Source organism: Pezoporus wallicus, unplaced genomic scaffold, assembly GCF_028554395.1.
Source record: "Pezoporus wallicus isolate ANWC-B61680 ecotype Strahan unplaced genomic scaffold, APGP_CSIRO_Pwel_v1 scaffold_13239, whole genome shotgun sequence".
NCBI lineage: Eukaryota > Metazoa > Chordata > Aves > Psittaciformes > Psittacidae > Pezoporus > Pezoporus wallicus.
Genome location: NW_026642052.1, coordinates 4,008,615 through 4,030,158, shown reverse-complemented (window position 1 = coordinate 4,030,158; position 21,544 = coordinate 4,008,615). Strand labels below are relative to the sequence as shown.

The following is a 21,544-nucleotide window of genomic DNA, read 5'->3' as shown; positions in this document are numbered from 1 at the left end:
ACAGAATTGTACATGTACAATCAACAATTGCTCTGACAGACAGGGGTGCGACTGGCTTGTTTTTTTTTGTTTTGGTTATTTTTAATGTGCTTAGTCTAAAATAAGTAAACCCTTGAAGCACCTTGAGGTTCACTAAAATGTTCTGGGACTAAGTATTTATCTGAGTAAGCCACCCATGTGCTGAATTCCTTCTAATACATTTCAATATCTTTTAAGTTTTTAATGGAAACAAGAAAGAAAAGAAAATGAGGAGCAACACAATAATTTCCCAGTTCCATGTGTAACTACTATCACACTGTCTGAATGTTTTTTCTTGATGTAGCTTTGGCCAATTGCTCCCATTACACTCTGTACCACTGGGTGGCTGAGTACCAGCTCTGTCCTCACCTCACTCTGCAGTGCCCACCAGTTCCTTGTCATGAGCTCAATTAAAGCTGCATCACTTTGTATCAAAATATCTTCATTTTTTAATTCATCTGAAAGATGTTTCTGTAAATATTAAGTAACTCCCCTTCCTAAACAGTGTTTAGCCCTACACAGTTCAAAAAGGTTTAGCTCATATCCCTTGAACTGAGACAACAAACATCTGTGTGGGACTTGGAAAAACTGCAATTCTGAAGACCACCTGCTGTCCCCAGCTTCTCCAGTCACACTAGGTGGCCAAGAGGGAATCATAGAAGGGTTCTTTAGCTATGCCATACCAAGGATCTGCCTGTGGTCTAACCACTTTCGATAAACAGGAGATGCTGTACATAATACTTAGGAAGAAAAAATGCTGCTTTGGAACTACTTCATTTTGCCTGAACTCACACTCATTTATCTCCAAGCACTCTGTGAAATTTAGGGATCTCTCCAGGCTTCTGGGGAAAGCAGGAACCTGGTGAAGCTGAAATGGAGCTTGTTAGCTTTTGATAGAGAAAAAGCGCTGACTAGAGAATTACCTGTACTTTCTAAGTAAAGTCGAGACCTACAGCAGCACAGTCAGTCTGCACCAGGGCAGGCAGCTCTGTCAAAAGTTAAGCTCCAATGGAGAAAAATGGAAAGAAAATCATCTGTGCTTTTACATTTAAAGTAAATGGGTTCTGGAAAGAAAGTCAATGTCACTGGGGGGCTGTACCTGCAAGCAGGACACAGTAGGCGCCTAATGACATCTAAAAGCATCACTGTGGATGGTGAGGGCAGGTGCTAGAAGAGCCCCTGCACAAGCCACGGTGCAGGAGCAGTGCTGGCACTGCAGGTCAACCTTCAAACCACTGACACACCAGTAAGCCTCAAAACCCACATCTGGCACTAACTTCTTCAGCCATTCCCAAACTGGAGAGAGGCATTACAGGCCCACGTTTCTTTCACAAACTGCTGCACTTCTGCTAATTTGAAGGATGCTGACAGAAGCAAGTCTGGTAAAAGTCAGATCAAAGTAATATCTGTGCCATGCAACATGCTCAGATGGGAGAACTTTCTTTTGTCCTTTTCACTACAGCATCAAAACCACCCAGCTAAGGGCAGAGGCACTCAGTACTCACAGCCCCTGAAGCATTGCGGGAAGACATCTGACATGGACACTCACATGAGCAACACATATTTTTTTCATAAGCCACAAAATTACCCTGTCACAGGCAACCAAGCACTTTCTTCCAGTGGCACAGAAGAAAAATCCACAGGGTTTGTAAAACTTTAAAGAACCACACAGTAGCCAAGTGTGCAAGCAAACCATGTGAAAGCTGACAGAACCAACTTAGCATGGCACTGCCATGTCTACACAATTAACTCTCTTTTCTGCCCCCTAAGTCAACATTTATTATTCACGTAATCACAAGTATGTTGGCTTTACCACACTCATTAACAGGTTTAAATAATGATTTTTAGTAAATATAATCTGAGATTTAGAGTATTTATGACAGCTGAAGGTATGGATGAAATACAATACATCGCACCTTTTTCAGCTAATCATAATTTCCTTGCACAAACTGATTTCATTCTGAAATGCCTTATGCTTGGCCACAGTCCAAAGGCAAACACTATGAATGTGAAACATGAAGTGTTCTGTAATTTCTAAGCTTTAGTTTTTAAAAATTAACAGCATTCTCCACACACCTTTACCACACATTTTAATTACAAAATCTGTTCATTTAGTAAGTCCAGATGCAGCTGAGCCAATTTTACCTAACTATGAAACAGTCCCCAAGAACCTGTTGAGGTCTAAATATCAAATTCAAGTTGAAAACCCCCACACTATAGAGGTTTTAAGTATAGTAATAGCAGAGACCAATGTAGCTTATAGTCTTAGCTTAGACATCACCAGCGGCTGTAGATCAATTCACACTGAACTCTACAGAAAACTATTCACAAAGCTATTTTTCTAACCCAGTCAACTACTGCATGGCTTACACCTTTAATAATATGAGTTTCCAAAAAATACCTTTATGGTAATTCCAAGCATAATTCTTAGCTATACAAATGTCCAATCCCTTTAAATCTTACTAGAACAGTAAGTTCTCTAGCCCATGTATAGTTTTACTTTATATCATGTTTAATTCTGACTTCCATTTTAATAGAGTGAACACCTGACCTTCAATTATGAGAAAGCCAAGTCTGGACTTATTATACTGATACTTAAAATTATACTAACAGAAGCTCAGAGGGCAAGAGATTCCCAGCAATAGAGAATACTGGAACAAGAGGTCCCTGTGCCCAATCTCCAAATAGACTACTGATTTTAAAGGTAGAGAGAAACTCATGGGACAGGCCCATGGAAGGAATGAGCAGCCTAGTCCTCAAGGCCTTGTCAGGCATGCCCCATCCATATGAACTTTACATTTCAAATTATATAATCGTGCAAAAAATGTTCCAGGGTAAACCAATTTTTTTCTGCCTGAACACAAATAATCACAGTGATCTTGCCAACCAAGTCACAGCTCCTTAAGAAAAGACCCCTTGCAACACAGCCTGTCAAGGTAAAAAGGGTAGGGGAAGAAAACCAAGTTTGGTGAACACATTACTCATTACTCAAGCAATAACAGTGATGGATGCAGTGATCCATCTTAAATAAAAATTATCTAGAAGAATAGTGCTGTTCACTGCATTCAATGTAATTTTGAAGGCTTATCTGGCCTTTTAGAAACCATAATAGGAAATCATAGAATTTACCTTGGTCTTTTCTTCTTCAGTTATGGTGAATGATGCTGTCAGTGATACGAGATGTGTTGCATTCTGAGATACAAAAATATTACATGCATGAAAACAAACATGCAGCAAACAGCCCAGAGTCCCTAGAAAACCCTGTGTTTAGAAGATAAGCTATATTTCTCATTAAGCTTAAAGCTGAAATAAATCTGTCAGGAAAATGCAGTGTACTTAGGAGTAACACTAACAGACATGGAAGCAGCTACTCTGTGGGATACACTCTCCCGCTAATCACACAGAAGCATATTCCGGTGCTCACAGAATCACATGCCTATAAAGGCTGGTTGACTTAAAATGCACAGAACAGGAGCCACAGGCAGTGCATGACTCTACTCTTACAACTCGCTGTTTTTTTGAAGTCTCGCTCACCTCTACGCTAGTAACACTCTCATGCATGCTGAACATTTTTTCCTCTAAAGCAAAGGAGATACAACAGTTGAAATGAAAAGACATGTACAGGTTCTTTACATGCAACAATGAAAACCACATAAAAAAAAAGTATCAAGCCATATTTTAGAATTGGAAAATTTTACTTTGGAAGAAAGCAAAGAGACAGGCTAACTCCAGCATTCATTAGATCAGCTGTCTCAGAGCCTGGTGCAACTGAGTTCTCAAAAATCAGCAAGGATGAAGATTTCTCAGCTTCTCTGGACAATCTGTTTCAGAGATTTACAACTCACACACTAAAAAAGTGTTCTCCTTACAAGCAAAGAGGTTTTAGTTTACTTCAGCTTGTTTTTTAGTTAAAATAAATTCTTTTTCTGATAAAAAATGGTAAAACTTTCAATCTCTCACAGACTAAACTGGAAAGAAATACAAAAAGCAGGAAGAAAAGCTACAGGACAACACACAAACATACTCCACCTATTTAAGGACGTCTAGGACTTCCTAAGCTATAAAGGGTAACTCATGTATTTGTAAATTTATGGTAAGCAGTCAGACAGCCTAAGAACTTAATTTCATTACATGCAGGCCTCATTGCTTAGGCAAACAAGCACCGCCTTGGAGATTCTTTTTAATTTATGTTTTTACAAAAACGGTGAAGAGCAAAACAAAATTGTAAAGGAAATACCTGTGATGAACTCTTGAAAGTTAGCTTTGCAGGCAGCATCAAGACCCTGCCATCCCATGTTTCTTTTGCATCAAGAAGTGCAGAGTAGTTGACTGCAAAGTATTCTCCACCTTTTAAAAGAGAAAAAAAAAACAGCTGTGTAGATTAAGCAGGTGAGGTACACCTGACAGTGCATTAGTGGCCTCTAAGTATTGTGTCTGCATTTTTTAAAACAGAACAGTAGCTATACCGACATGAAAACAACCCAGTACAGTTGTACATCATTTTTCAAACAAGAATGGGAGTGAATCTCTGAAGAGTGGAGCACCCAGCTGAGCTCAGCTGCAGCTACAGATGTTTGCAAAATTTGAAAAGCAAGTTCAATATGAATAAAACATCTGAGGAGCTTTCTGGGTGCCCCTTTAGACTTACGCTTCCTCAACAGTGAAAGTGCCCTCCTAGGAAACCAGCTGCAGTAAGCTCACAACACTGAATTCAAGGGAATTCAGCAGAGGAGGCAGCCAGAGCCTAACAGCATAGCTCAGAGAGGAGAGATTTGGATAGATTTGCTTTGTCCCAGGAGAATTATTTGAAGATCCCTGGCAAAGGCTTGAGACAGTACTGGAGCTTTTTCCTTCTGAAACAGCAGATGCCCCGCATCCAGAGTAATGGCCACATGAGCCCATCTACAACCCTATCTGTTGCCTCTAAGAACTCAAGAAAATCTGGCCCAGGATCTGGGAACTGAATTAACAGATGCCTCAAGCTACTGAAAAGCATCATGTTTTGACTGATATTAAAACTCAACATTCGATATTTAGAATTATATTTTTTTAATCAAATGGACAGCCCCTTTGTAACCACTAACTGGTTGATTCTTCCATTGAAATCAAAGAGAAATCTGACTGAGATTTCAGCTGAATTTTGACTCACAGTGCACTGGAGCACTAAAAAATTGTTTATGACTAACATGCAGTATGACAGTACATAAGACAGTGTAGGCACAGGCATTCTGTCCAGCCTTACCAGCTAGGTGTGGGCTGAGCCCAGGATATTCTAATGACCAAACCTTAAACTATGCAGAAATATGTTCTGCTGAATTTTCTTCCACTTAGTATTCTTCATGATGATTTGTGCAGTGTATATGGGCTGGAAAAGCTAGCTTCAGTTCCAGATTCAGTAGTTACATGTAAACTAAATAACTAATCCAACTCAGTTTACTAGATCAGCTCTGCAAGCCATTTTTCTACTCTTTCTCAGGGACATTGTTTCTTAGGAACCTCTTTCAAAGAGTTAGCAATTCCCTGACATTAAAAAAAAAACAACAGCCCTGTAATCAGTACCGCTACTCAAACTGCTGTTTTTAGAAATGGAGTCTGGCTATCTGCAATCAGACACAACCCCAGATCTACTTATTTCCCCTTCCTGTTTGGAAACCTCTCACCAGTAAAATAACACTAGGTACTTCAGGAGCAGGTATCACTGAATGCTTCTGAAGCTCCAGGAGAAATACCATGACTCAGAAGCAAGCTACTAATTTTCTATGTGCTTGTGATGAAGAAATCGAGAGGTAAATTTTATGAATGTGCAATGATCCAACTGCTACTAAAGATACAGACTGACTCCCAAGAGTGGAACTGGCTTCTCTCTCAACTACTTGTTTTCAATTTGTAAATTGCTAAGTTTGAGGACAACGGATCCTGAGAAGAGCTGCCTTATTTCTGATGAATCATCTTGCTTGCTTCCATGGCTGTTTGTAATTCCAATGCATAGAATCATAGAATGATAGAATCGTTAGGGTTGGAAAGGACCTTAAGATCATCTAGTTCCAAACCCCCTGCCATGGGCAGGGACACCTCTCACTAAACCATATCACCCATGGCCTCGTCTAGCCTGGTCTTGAGCACTGCCAAGGATGGAGCATTCACTGCTTCCTTGGGCAACTCATTCCAGTGCCTCACCACTCTCACAGTAAAGAATTTCTTCCTTATATCCAATCTAAACTTCCCCTGTTTAAGTTTTAACCCGTTACCCCTTGTCCTGTCACTACAGTCCCTAACGAAGAGTATCCCTCAGCATCCTTAAAGGTCCCCTTCAGATACTGGAAGGCTGCTATGAGGTCTCCACGCAGCCTTCTCTTCTCCAGGCTGAACAGCCCCAACCTTCTCAGCCTATCTTCATACTGGAGGTGCTCCAGTCCCCTGATCAGCCTCGTGGCCCTTCTCTGGACTTGTTCCAACAGTTCCATGTCCTTTTTCTGTTGAGGACACCAGAACTGCACACATTACTCCAAGTGAGGTCTCACGAGAGCAGAGGGGCAGGATCACCTCCTTTGACCTGCTGGTCACGCTCCTTTTGATGCAGCCCAGGATACGGCTGGATTTCTGGGCTGCAAGTGCACACTGCCAGCTCATGTTCATTTTCTCAATACTTCAGCAAGCCAATCTGCCATGCTTGGCTAAAGAAGGAAGCTTTGTCAGGTATGATTAAAATGGCTTGTGCAGCAGCTTTTAAAAATATCCAAAATGAACAAATACTATCATGAAAGTTTCTAATTAATTTTGATGGTAGCGACTTTTACAGAATACAGGGCCTCAATTCTGTGCCTGGGAGATCAGAAGCAGTTCAAAGGTGGGAGTCAAATTATGAGCTAATACAATTGTAAACTGCAGGACAAAACCTCTTCCGAAGTTTTTCACCTGTATTAACTCATAATCAGAAAATCAGAAATTTTACCACCAAAAGTAAGTAAATACTGTGATTTGAACAGATGCTCGTCCACATCTGTAATCCAGGGTAGTTCCCTGTAGATTTTGTTACCTTGCAAGACTCCTTTGCTATAAATCTGTATGCCATCTGTGGTCTTATTGCCACTGTTTTTTTGAACGTGAAGACCAGTGATATTGTCCAGGAGGATAAGATCTGTAATGTTTGTTGAGAGCAGCGTGTTGGTGTTATTAATCAGAAGTGTGATGTGTGCGATTTGAGGGTCATGTTCAACATCCACCTGAAAACAGAAATATTAGCATTAATGGTGCAAAATGGCTGTATGTGCATCTTAATATCAGAATTCATAGTCTTGATTATTAATAAAAGTTCAGTATATGTGTAAACTTATTTTCTGAATGCATTCTGAGAGGCCTGCAAGTGCCACTCCACTCTCTTTGATCTCCAGCTCCCAAGATTTTAATCTTTGGTATGTTAGGCTGTTGCTTGGAGACAAAGGGACAGAAACCCATGAGCTAGAAACCCAGCTCATGCAGAACCAAAAGTGAAAACAAGACCTTGAGCGTCCCTGTGATACCTCATACAACACAAAACTGTATGAGAACCTTAAAAGCAGAGTCTGGAAAATCCTTAAACTTGAACTTCTGTACCATGAAGATGTTTCTTTTGCAAGCTGCCCTTGCTGCAGATTCATTCTCTCTAAGCAGTTTTGGTCTGTATTTCCCTTTGCTCTCAGGAACCACACTCTCTGAAGGGTGCTGCTGCCTTGATTCGCCCTTCCCATGAGAGGGCTTGATGGAGCCACAGGTGGGCTTGGAAGTCCCATCCCTGCTTCCAGTTAGTGGTGAAGTTCAGAAGCTAATCACCAACCTCTAGCAACATGCATCAACATTATTTTATTTACTTATTCCACTAGGCCATTAACTGTCATTGAGTAATTATACCCTCTCAATAAAATTACTTTGAGCACAGAGTTGCTTACTGACCTCTCACCTTCCAAATTGTCTCCTGATATAACTCATATTAAACCAGAATTGCCTAAAGCTTTATCAGGTCTATAATATGCTGGCCTATAGTACATCCTTAATGTTGTAGCAGGCTTCTAATAATGACACTAAATTAACACTTATTTTACTGACCAAAGTACGTTTCAGGCTGAACCTTTCTCTTGTTTCCTCTTCCTTTCTAGTCTGTATCACAACACACACAAATGGAAATAAAGCAGCCCCCAGAGAAATAAGTTCTAAAAACATGAATTGTGCGACAGACTTCAGAACTCACACCAGAGTTTGTGGCAGCCACAGGGTCTGTCATATGTAGTTATGATTTCACTGTAACACCATTCATCTCTGCATTTCATACTAATTGAGTAGAGAATCAGATTACAGTTTTAGGATATCTTATGCATCAAGGAGAAAAAAAAACTTTATTGACATTGCTTTGTTTGCGTTTTTTTCAATGTAATTAAATAATATCTAATAATGTACTAATAATAAAAGTACATTTAATAAACCTGTTTAAGTGTTCTACACGCAGCAAGTTCAACCCTCAACTGTACAGAAGAAACAGATTTTATGGAAGAAAAAACCCAACTATTTATTGTACTAGATTCTGCAAATAATTGTCAGCACATATAAAAATAGGCTTAATCATGTTTGTGAGGAAAATATTACCAATTTCATATGTTCGTATATCATTAATTATACCCCAACATTTATGAGACATAACTCCACTATATATTAAAAATGTGATATATTTGGGGCAGATTTTCTCTCTCCTGGTTTCTGAACTGGCATGATGCAGTCAATATGCCTTTCAAACTTTCCTGTGCAGTCACAAAGGCTTTAAACTTCCTTTAAAAAAGCACAAACAACATGAAACAGGGAAAAAAGCCTCAAAGCCACATAAAGAAAATCCAAAGCCACAGAGCAGAGAACCTGACCCAATCACAAAAACAACACACCTTGAAAGATTCGAGGTTCAAACTACACAAATTGTTAGCACTACCTTATGCTTCACAGTAAGTGTGGATTGGCTTGTGCAGACAAACAAGTATGCACCAGCAATAGAGGAAGCTGGGGAAAAAGGAAGAAACAGAAAAACTTTTTCCTCCCTTCATTTTACCACACCTTTCCCTTGCCTTTCTGTGAGATGAAGCAAAAAAATGAGGATTTCAGGGCCTCTTTCTGTGCTTCTAATTAGGCACAAATATATTCCTTTACATTTGGGGAGAAGGGATGTAAACAGTAATTTAGATAAATTCCTACAATAAAATAGGCAGAGAAAGTTGCATGTGTATATTCACAGGCAGGAGGGGGAATATGGCAGCATTAGTCCTTTCCTTCCCCTGGGCAGAAGGTTTAATGTATGCTCCAACACACCATTCATTCTCTTTCTTCAACCAATTTTGCACTTTCTCTTCAGTTTCTTTCATTTAATAAAGTTCTTAATTCAGTGACTAAACATAACATCCCTTCAGAGGTATCCCAACCATACTGCCTATCACCTACCACAAGCAATGTGGGAATAATGTTGGGAGTAAGTTAGAACAACTAGAAATGGGAAAGGATTAAAAAAAAAATGAAGCACCATAGAATCAAAGATAATCTGTAATGCAAGAATACTTAGAAGATTGAGACAAAAAACGCGTAAATGTATTAAAAGCCAAATAGTCAAATTTAAAGATTTACTTCAGTTTTGTTCAGGATTATTGTCATTATGAAGTACTGTTACAAAAAAGTTCATGTCATAATATGGAATGAGGCTCTTAAAGGAGTACACTTCTAGAAAGAAGGAAAGGACGGGGTGCTGGAAGCACAGGTAAAATTTCAATAAGGTTATTTCTGTGATGAGGTGTTGGAAAAATCCTGTCTCCGAGAGGTATACATATGTCATCTCCATGCTTCGAGGAATCACTCATGTTTTAAATGGAAAATGTGCAGAATGTACTTTTTTCCATCTAAAACAGCTAAAGACCACCATATGGCCAGTGTCTCTTTAGCATCTGTTCAGATGAATTAGGACTGAACTAGATGACATGGTAAGCAAAGGAAAATAAAATATGAACTACATTTAAATGTGGAAAACAATCATATACAATTGCATAGTTTTCCGTAATTCACACCCAGAGGTCTGCAAAATTATTTTCTGATAATCCTAGCATCTATAGCAGATTAACCTCGATGTACAGCAGGATTTCACAATTTTTAATGAGCCTGTGTGACGTTGTGCTATAAACAGCAGGAAAAACCCAACATGTAACTACCTCAAACTCTTTGAGAGGCTCTGATATAAAAATTGGGAATCTACAGTTGGAAAAACAGAAGGATCTGTGTTACTGCTTCTTATGTCTGAAATGCTAACTATTCAGCCTTATTAATTATGATATGCTGCCATTTCAATAAGAATATTACAGGTAATTTATGCCATGAGATGAGATGCATATTCATTCTTCTCTAAGCAAATGATCTGGTGCAAGTTATAACACCACCTCTTCTGTCCTGGTTTCTGAAACTACTCTCATATGCAGCATTTAAGTACTGAATTCATGCTTGTCTTAAAATTGGATGTGCTTTCTCTCTCCAAGAGATAGGTAAGAAAAACTGTCTCTAAACAGAAAAACTCAGACTTGCTTCATCCGGTGTAAAAATCAACCAACTAATCAACAAAAACAGGGAAAAAAACAGAAAGGAGTAATAACAGTATAGGTAAATCTATCAACCTATGCCACATGAAGTAAAAATAAAAAGGAAGGTTTAAAATTTCCTTATATTAGGGAAGTCTTTGCTCCTCATAAGCATTTTACACAAGTCAAATTAAACCTTTTTTCATTATATACTGTGCAGTAGCTGTGTCCCACTGAATATGCAGACTATGACATGTTGGTTCTTCAATGGATGTGTGATAGGATGGCCAAAGATACAATGGGCATCACAAGGCCCAGTGCCCTACTCTTCAAAAGGAGTCTACAGGTGACACAGGTACAGCACCCATGACTGAGACAGAAGAATATCTCCGAAGGCTTATCTCATCCTCTAAAGAAGTTTGTCTCTATCTCTACCCAGCCTTGTGGCTGATTTCTAGAGTTCACTGGGCTTTGTCCATTTATAATTTTACAGATTCACACGGAAGCATTTAGTTTTACGACAATCCAAAATCCCCTGAAGTCAAGAGAACATTTCACTGACTTCAGTTTTGACTCAACACTGCAAAACTGTGCCTTTTACAGAGGGTGTAACCATCTTAACATCAAAAAGGATGTTCTCCCAAATACTCAGCATTGGCACAATTCTGCTCCCACTTTTTAAAGGACATTAAGGAACAAACTTCCTACCAAATTAACAAGACAAATATAAGAAAACTTACCACACCACATTTCTGAAGGGTTATTCCAAACCCAGAAGAAACTGACACATTGGACACATCTTTAATCTGGAAGAAGGGGAAAAATCTACATAGTGTATGAAAATATAATTCACAAACTGTAGCACAAGTTAGAAAGGTAAATAATGAGATGAGAAAAAAATAGTGGTATTGTCTCCAAATTTAAGAGCTTTTTTATTCCAATAGCTAATCTTTTTTTCTAATCTAAATTTGTATGAACTACTTATTCCCACAAGTAATTACTAGTATCTTAATTGATATATTCATCTTTGGCCATCACAATTCTCTAACAAAATATTCTCTGCATAACATTATCAGACTTCACAGATCCATCTCATTACTAAGTGTCTACCAGAATTTACACAGCAATCACGTAGTTTATCTGTCACAATAACTCTTTGGGCATCTCATGAGTTGGTGCTGCTAAAGCCATTTCAAGTGATCATAACCACCTGAGACAGAACTAGAAATGTACTAATTGGGTAGTGAATTCCCAGCTTGTGATATAATTGCTACAATCCTGAGTGAAAGTTGCAAACCATCTATTACTGACCTGGTGGAGGTTAACAGAAGACTCTCGTTTGAACAAAATCTTATTTGTCCATGAGGGTACCAATGCAAACAGCGAATGGCTCCACTGATTGTCTGAGGCTGCAGAGGTCAAGAACTGGTGAGGGGCTTCACTTTCTTGAGTGGCCAGAAGTAATGGCATTGCTGCAAACCAAGACAAAAGTATGCATTACAGCTAAAGCTGGCTCCTGTGCAGCAGACACTGGGTGCAGAGTCCAGGCATGGATGGGGCTTGTGGTACCTGGTACTCTGTGTGGACACTGCAACCAGCATGCTCTCCCTCAAAGCACTTAAAATCAATACAGATAACACAGATATGAGGCCATACAGGAAACAGAGATGGGATTTGCCCCCCAAAACCCAGCAGGAGTTAGAACAAAAGTGTTTCCTACGTAGGGAACACACACATACCCCACAGAAAAGTTATTGCCATTTAAATGTAAAGTGTCTAATTCATAAATTAAAAGGTTCCAGCCTTAAATCAACTGTTAGTATTTCAACACAAAGAAATTTTCAGCAAAGCATAAATAACTGAAGCACTTAACAGTGTGAGAGGCCTCAGTGTTAAGGGAGCTCTGCTTCAAAGATACCATCTGCCAATTAACCATTAACTGTGTCAATATTCAAAACAAATATATTTCTCAGTTGAGTAAGGGTCTCAGTTACATTTCAGCTGAATTTGAGTGCCAACAAATCAAATACTCCTCAATTTAGTAATTACCAATATAAATGCTGTTTATACTGTTTTATTTTCATGAAATTAGTCCATGATATCACACAAAATTATAAAAACTGTTTTGAAATCATATCACTTTCATCTACTAAATTAAATGCACCTATGACATTAATAAAATGAGCTTATACTAAAAATCAGTGGTTTAATATACTAAATTGTCAAAAGGTAAAGCTGCTGAATGAAGAGAAAAAAATGTAATGAAAATTCAAAATTATATTTGGCTGCCTATGTTTAAAAGAGATTTTTTTCATTCTTTGCATTAGAGTTCTCATTTATTACTTATTTTTAAGTCCCATATTTTAATCATTAGCAATATCTATTCATATGAAGAAAACCTCATTTTTGGCAAATGACATTTTTCTATGAAGTTTTCATTTTTAAAACCTATTATATGTTCACGAAATATAAAAAGCTGAAGATACTAAAATCTCATTAATTTGAGAAGCAGCATATTTTTGAAAAGACACTGCTCTGTTGGAAAACCAATACAGAGAAATTCTGTTTCCGGTAAACAGGAAAGACATGCAAAGAGCATTCAGAATTAGATTTTTAAAAGGAGGTTCTATAAAGGACCTTGAAGTATTTATGCACATGAATGATGAGAAGATTTTTGTTAACATGAATGAGATGCAGTCCTGCTGCTTACAGCACCTAGATGCAATGTGCACCTTGGGGAGCTTCACTATCACCCCATGCTGGAATAGCATGCTTTTATTTGGGAGGGAGTACATTGCACAAAGTTGTGGATATATGGGCCAGGAAAAGCTAGTTGTTTATATTTTGCAATCAGCTTTAATTTACTTATCTAAGTTCTACTGAAATACTTAAACCACTGCTAAGCAATGAAACAGACACAGACTAATTTAGGGACTGTAAAAATAATAGGATAAACTTGTTGAGAACAGTAATATGTATAGTTACAATACCAAATGTCTACGTATCTTTGGAGGTGGAATCCTTTCAGGGTAGTCATGTATGGCATATTTCTCTTTCAAGACAAACAACAGCCCAAATCACTCATTATGATACCAGTGCTGAACTGTAAGTGCTGCACAGTAAGTCAGCCCACCTGGCCGTGGCACTCCCCAGCAGATCCAAGTATCATTCCATATCCCACCTCCAATGGCTCTAAACCTATGTTGTGGCTACTGATGAAAGCCTCTTCACAGTTCTGTATAGATGTATCTAAACACTGAAAAAGATTAATTTTATATTTGCTGTGTCTCTTGTACATTAATGCAATTATCATCCCATTCCTATGGAGATGGAACACCAATTCTCCTTGTTTTCTTGCCAGACTATTGGAGATGCACATTCACTTATAGCAAACAGAAACACTGACTGAGGAATGGAGCTTCTCTGTGGGGCTTCATAAGTTTCAGCTCACAACGGCAAAATGTATGGGCTGCATTGAGCACCTGCTGCCTTGAAAGTACCTCATTTAGCTGACCATTTCCTTCTGTATTTTGGATGAGGGGAGGTCAGTCAACAAGAAGGAGATAAGTGCTTCATAAAATATCTTTTGTTCTTGTGCCCTGTGCAGCATGACATCTCCATCAGCGCACCCAACCACACTTTTCACGTGACAGCAAATCCTGATACTCCCCTTCGAAGAGCATTAAGTCCACAGTAGCCAACTGAATTAACTGATCTTATGCTTTGATTCTGAATAAATCTCTGTGCTAGTAATTACACAGATAAGTCTGTTTTCAAGTTATGCTTTACAATCCCAAGATAACAATGCCCAGATCTCAGCAGAAGTCTCCAGGCATGTTATCTGGCTGCTCCACCACTGGTAATTGGAGGTTGGGGATTTTGCAGGTTCCCGATGTTATGTTAAGCAGCCCCAACACTGGCAACGATTACAAGGATACTTCTGCAAATTTACTTGTATCTTCCCAGAACTTAGTGGAAGGTTTTGCTTAAATAGATTCAATCAGCGTGACACGTGTCTATATAGCAACATGTGCCTTCCTCCAGACTTTTTTCATCCTTTTCATTAATCTTTAATGATATAGATTGTTTTATAATATACCGGTTTCCCTGGACAGTAAAGCAGCACTTTTCTATCTCATTATATTTTGTAGTATTTACTGTCAGTTAAATAACTTTTTCCTGATCCACATATATTTAACTGTCACTACAACTGTCACTAGAACATTATACAGCTCAGTGCCACTGACCTACAAGAACATTACTGCTTTTCCACATAACCTGCTGTATACCCTTAACATCAAGACAACATAACTGTATTTATGCATTCAGCTGCTTTCTCTTTTCAGATTAAAGTCCTAGATGGATTGTAGATGGCTGATGATTGCTTGAAAAGCCGGATGCTGAATATCTGAGAAAGGATGGTGCAGGCGTAACACATTCTGCAGTTTTCACACCTACTGAAATTGCTTGGGTTTTTTTCTTTAACAAGTAGATTCATCTGAGGTTAGAACATACTAATATTTGACCCCTTGACTTTCATGAACAAGCACTGAGCTTTCTTTTGGATACCCTGCTGCTCAGAAGGGCAAGTGCACCATTGTCAGTGCGCCTTCAGAGGTGCATCCCAATTCTGATCAGTCTCCTTGTTCTTTCCACTCTCTTCTCAAAGCTTCAATCTTTGCTATTTTTCTGGTTGTTTTCAGAAAAGCCATTATCAGAGCTGCATGGTCTTCACTTCCATTAGTTTCTAAATAGAAACTATTCCCACAACTTTTCAAAAGGGAAACTTTGCAAAGCAGGGGAACAGTTTGAAGCTTTACACACAGCCCCAACAGCCCCAACCTCAGCTGGGCTTGCCAGGCTGCCACCAGGCACTCCTGGAGTACAACGCTCCAGGACAAAACATTTCCCAGTGAGCAAACCAGCAGGCGTGAGATTTAATCTGCGGCTTGCCTGCAAACATCTCCAAAGATGCTGAGTGAAACAGTTCATCAAAGAAAGGCAGCAATTTCACTTTCTTTTGAGATGTGATACAGCATCACCATCTAGAAGATGAAATTTTCTTTGCTTTGTTTTCCTTAATTAAACGTTCCACATTTTTATAATGTTACTACTGAGTTGTTAATATTTCATCTTTTAATTAGCATGTTACTACAATGTTTTCCCATGACTTCATCCTCCATTAAACCAAATATAAACAGATACGCCAGAACCCTGTCTTAAACTGCATATTCCTAGCTAATTACCAGGGCTGGTAGTCAACTAAGTATTGAATTACAAAATGAAAACATGAAAATAGATATTAATGTAGCTGAGACAGCTAGATTAGCATAACTCATATTACTATAGCATTCACTCAGTCCCACATAAGCACAGTGCTACAATACGAATGACAAATGCACAATTGATCAGAACAGTCTCTGCTATTTAATGCTGTTCAAGTTTCTTTGCTGTTAACCTAGGCAGAGAATTTTATGCACTATTGCTTTGGGTGGTGATCTTTTGCTCTTTTGGAACTCCAACCACCATATATAAGGCATGCAATACACTTAGGAAGGAGAGCTCTGCACTTCAAGCCCTAGCTGAGTTCACTTGCTGTTCAGGGCATGCAAATACAGAGAGGATCTGACCTGGCACAAAATGCAACTACTACGTGTAGACTGTGGCAACAGTGGGTCTGTGTTGCTATGGCCTGGGTGTGGAAGGATGGGTAACTTTCTAAACAAAAGCAACTGTCCTATTTTTGTGATCAGCATACTGTCCTTTGCTAAGAAACTAGTTTTGTGTAACAGCAGAGACCCTCAGTGCTAATGCACAAGCCTTTACCACTGGACTAAACAGGCTGAGTCCTGAACATGGCAGCGGGACAGATGGACTGCCATTCCAAGGGCAGGTATAACACCATAGTGCCTTACCTGTCCTTCATAGAAGCTCAGGGGAAAGTTATTCTTAACCATGGTAATTGAGCAGGATGACACAAAATTAAAATAGTCTTACTACAGGACTTCAGTATGTCCTTAAGGCTTCCCTACCTTTACAACACATCCTAACCTGCCAGATTATAGTAGGAAAGTGAAGACTGACAACTTTGTGAATTGTCAAGTTCAGAATTAAAAATTACCTCACACTGTGATCTAATTCTTAAATCCCAAGGGCTGCATATTTCAAGTCCCACATCTGCAGTCTGATTTGCTTTACCCTAGAATTTATCAGGAAAGCTTTGAATAATCTTGCTTTATTTCAGTGGGGAAGAAAAGAGTTAAATATACTTGCTTACTATATTTTTCTTTGTTGTTGTTCTGTATTATTCCCTGGCCTGTAAACCATCCAGAATACACAATCCAATTTGAAGTCCTTTCAATTACACACAACAATGAGCAGGCAAAGGTAGCAATTTACTGTATTTCAGTTCTGAATGTTGCCATTAGCTTTTCTTGTTACAAAGTCAAAGAAACTATGGGCATCAGCAAGACAAACCAGATCTTTCCAGGCCTGTTTTGAGTATGTCAGAGCAGATTCAAACATAACTCTCAAAAAATCTATTGTGTTCCCCAATCACGGGGCTATTCTGGGATTGCTTGTCATCTTATCCAGAAATAAATCAAAAAAGCTTCCAACAGTGAGACCAGTGTGCTACCATAAACCATTTCACTTCAACACACTGCCACTTTCAATGACAAAGGTTTTATGCAGAAGTTCTGATCTTGCTGCTTTCACTGAGAACATCTCCAGTAAGACCTAAACAGTCTAGTACACTGATTAAGCAAACCAATAAAAGATAAGCTTTAAATATGTTAAAAATTCCTGTTTATTAGAATGGGACAATTCTCAGTTATAAAATCAAGCATACAATTCAGTGCTTGCATCAGCCCCTCATTTAACATGTGCATTCACCTACTAACAAAACGGCAGAATTTCCTAGAATCATTTAGCTTGGAAAAGATCCTTAAGATAATAAAGTCCAACCTAACACTGCCAAGTCCACTTCTAAACCATGTCCCTATGGGCCTCATCTACACACCTTTTAATATCTCCAGGGATGGTGACTCCACCACTTCCCTGGGCAGCCTGTTCCAGTGCTTGATAACCATTTAAGTGAAGAATTTTTTCATAATATCCAATCCAAACCTCCCCTAGCACAGACTGAAGGCTGTGTCTTCTTGTCCTGTCACTTGTTACTTGGGAGAAGAGACCAACCCCCATCTCACTACAACCTCCTTTCAGGTACTTGCAGAGAGTGATGTCTCCCCTGAACCTCCTCTTCTCTAGGCTAAACAATTCCAATTCCCTTAGCTGCTCCTCATAATACTTGTGCTCCAGACCCTGCACAAGCTTCATTGCTCTTCTTTGGACATGCTCCAGCACCTCCATGTCTTTCTTGTTGTGAGGGGCCCAAAACTGAATACAGTATTTGAGGTGTAGCCTCATGAGTGCAGAGTTCAAAGGGATGATCACCTCCTTAGTTCTAGCTGGCCACACCATTTTCAACCACTAACTGCACGTCCAATCACCCCACTTCTTTAGCACCATGAAGGTTCTTCTGAACTACAAAACTGCATGTGTTTCCTCTTAAATGATGGTACAGTAATGTCGTGGTTTAAACCCAGTCAGGTAACTTGTTCACTCACTCCCAGTGAGTGGTGCCGAGCTGACAACAATCAAGGTCCGTGTCCGTCTCCCCCCCCCTGCACCGGGGCTCTCCCCTTCCCCACTCCCGGAGGAACGGGGAGGAGGATCGAGAGAGTGCAACTCCTACGGGTTGAGACAAGAACAGTCCAGCAACAAATCACCACCGCTACTATCAGCTAAAACAATGATAAGGGAAAATAACAAGGGAAGAGAATACGATACCACCGGCCAAGAAAACGAGTTCCACCTGGAAGCTCCTCTCCTTCCGGGTAACTCCCAGTTACCCCCCACCCCGGGCATGACGTGCTGTGGTATGGAATACCTCCCCGGCTAGCCCGGGTCAGGCGCCCCGTCTCTGCTTCCTCACAGCTTCCCCTCCTCCCTGGCAGAGCATGAGCCTCACAGAGTCCTTGGTCAGGGTAAACATCACTTAGCAACAACCGACAACATCGGCTTCACCAACGCTGTTCTCAAACTAGAAGTCAAAACACAGCACTGCACCAGTTAACACAAAGGAAAAAACATGACTGCTACTGCTGAACCCAGGACATTATCCACCCCTTATTCCATACCATTCACGTCGTGCTCAGATCCCACATTTTCAATACACCATCGCTCTCCCACATATATACATCCATACACATACAGACCAAGAGGAAAAAATCATTTTCTTAGTGCATGGACCAATCCCTATAATGCTGCCGAGTCCATTCGGTCCATGATGTTCCAAGTTCATTCTCTGTTGGGATGATGGCTGGAGGGAAGTCAGGGCCAGTCGCTGGTGACCTGGAGACATCTAGTTGATGGGCTATAAAAGCATTACACAGCAGGCAACAGTATACAATTGAGTTCACTGGCTGTTTTCCCCTAAAATCAAATCCCCTTGAGGTATACATCGGACTTCCCCATCTTCCCGCATTACCCACCAAGTATATCCAGGTCCCTGAGCAAAAGCAATCCCACGAGTGGGTTTGCCTTTACCTGAAGCAGGAATAACCCAGACCGTCTTCCCCAGCAAATTCTTCATATGCACCACAGGAACTTTGTCCCCCTCTACAATATGTAAAAGTTCTGACTGGGCTGGGCCAGCCCTGTTGGCAGATCCTCTGGTGTTGACCAACCAGGTGGCCTTTGGTAAATGTGTATCCCAATGCTTGAAAGTTCCCCCACCCATCGCTCTCAGTGTAGTTTTTAACAGCCCATTGTACCGTTCGATTTTCCCAGAGGCTGGTGCATGGTAGGGGATGTGATATACCCACTCAATGCCATGCTCTTTGGCCCAAATATCTATAAGGTTATTCCGGAAATGAGTCCCATTGTCTGATTCAATTCTCTCTGGGGTGCCGTGTCGCCACAAAATCTGTTTCTCAAGGCCCAGGATAGTGTTCCGGGCAGTGGCATGGGGCACAGCGTATGTTTCCAGCCACCCGGTGGTTGCTTCCACCATGGTAAGCACATGGCGCTTGCCTTGGCGGGTTGGTGGCAGTGTGATATAGTCAATCTGCCAGGCCTCCCCATATTTATACTTCAACCATCGTCCTCCATACCAAAGAGGCTTTAACCGCTTGGCTTGTTTAATTGCAGCACATGTTTCACACTCATGAATAACCTGGGCAATAGTGTCCATTGTTAAGTCCACCCCTCGGTCACGGGCCCATCTATATGTTGCATCTCTGCCCTGATGGCCTGAAGTGTCATGGGCCCACCGGGCCAGAAATAATTCACCTTTATGTTGCCAATCTAAGTCCATCTGAGCCACTTCAATCTTAGCCGCTTTATCCACTTGTTGGTTGTTCTGGTGTTCCTCAGTGGCCCGACTCTTGGGTACATGGGCATCTACATGGCGTACCTTCACCACCAGGTTCTGCACCCGGGCAGCAATATCTTTCCACAGTGCAGCAGCCCAGATGGGTTTACCTCTGCGTTGCCAGTTGCTCTGCTTCCATTGCTTCAACCACCCCCACAGGGCATTTGCCACCATCCATGAGTCAGTATAGAGATAAAGTACTGGCCACTTTTCTCGTTCAGCAATGTCCAGGGCCAGCTGGATGGCTTTCACCTCGGCAAATTGACTCGATTCACCCTCTCCGTCAGCAGTTTCTGCAACTTGTCGTCCAGGACTCCATACAGCTGCCTTCCATCTCCGCTGCTTTCCCACAATACGGCAAGAGCCATCAGTAAACAAGGCATACTGCTTTTCACTTTCTGACAGTTTATTATATGGTGGGGCCTCTTCAGCACGCACCACCTCCTCCTCTGGTGACATTCCGAAATCTTTGCCCTCTGGCCAGTCCATGATGACTTCTAGAATGCCTGGACGACTGGGATTTCCTATTCAAGTTCGTTGTGTAATTAGTGCAGCCCATTTACTCCATGTAGCATCAGTTGCATGATGTGTAGAGGAGACCCTGCCTTTGAACATCCAGCCCAGCACGGGCAGCCGGGGTGCCAGGAGGAGCTGTGCTTCAGTGCCAATCACTTCCGAAGCAGCTCGAACCCCTTCATACGCTGCCAGTATCTCTTTCTCAGTTGGGGTATAGCTGGCCTCAGATCCTTTGTATCCCCGACTCCAAAAGCCGAGGGGTCGACCTCGAGTCTCCCCTGGAGCTTTCTGCCAGAGGCTCCAGGTAGGACCGTTCTCCCCAGCTGCAGTGTACAGCACATTTTTTACATCTGGCCCGGTCCGGACTGGTCCAAGGGCTACTGCATGAACTATCTCGCGTTTAATTTGCTCAAAGGCTTGTTGCTGCTCAGGGCCCCATTTAAAATCATTCTTCTTCCGGGTCACATGATAGAGAGGGCTTACAATCGAACTGTAATTTGGGATGTGCATTCTCCAGAACCCCACTGCACCCAAGAAAGCTTGCGTTTCTTTCTTATTAGTTGGTGGAGACATTGCTGTTATCTTGTTGATCACATCTGTGGGGATCTGTCTACGTCCATCTTGCCATTTTATTCCCAAAAACTGAATCTCCTGTGCAGGTCCCTTGACCTTACTCCGTTTTATGGCAAAACCGGCTTTCAGCAGGATTTGGATTATTTTCCTCCCTTTCTCAAAGACTTCTTCCGCTGTATCGCCCCACACAATAATGTCATCAATGTATTGCAGGTGTTCTGGAGCTTGCCCCTGTTCCAGTGCAGTCTGGATCAGTCCATGGCAAATGGTAGGGCTGTGTTTCCACCCCTGGGGCAGTCGGTTCCAAGTGAACTGGACACCCCTCCAAGTAAAAGCAAACTGTGGCCTGCACTCTGCTGCCAAAGGAATGGAGAAAAATGCATTGGCAATATCAATCGTGGCATACCACTTGGCTGCCTTTGACTCTAGTTCA

At 40.8% G+C, this 21,544-nt stretch overlaps 1 protein-coding gene across 6 annotated transcripts in view; it reads right to left on the bottom strand.

Annotated features, from left to right (window-relative positions):
- Positions 1–21,544, bottom strand: part of EVC2 (EvC ciliary complex subunit 2) — an 80,578-nt gene that overhangs the window by 52,087 nt on the left and 6,947 nt on the right. For 5 of the 6 annotated variants that reach the window (XR_008974576.1, XM_057426589.1, XM_057426587.1 and 2 more), the window contains exons 3-7: positions 11,898–12,058; positions 11,327–11,392; positions 7,055–7,241; positions 4,256–4,365; positions 3,148–3,210 (exon numbers count right to left, since the gene is read on the bottom strand). Coding sequence is in view for 5 of the 6 variants with exons in the window: in XM_057426589.1 (XP_057282572.1) it covers positions 3,148–3,210; positions 4,256–4,365; positions 7,055–7,241; positions 11,327–11,392; positions 11,898–12,058 (587 nt within the window). In the remaining variant the exon portion in view is untranslated. Of the gene's footprint in view, positions 1–3,147; positions 3,211–4,255; positions 4,366–7,054; positions 7,242–11,326; positions 11,393–11,897; positions 12,059–21,544 lie in introns of those variants that run through there. The other variant, XM_057426590.1, reaches the window with a different exon arrangement.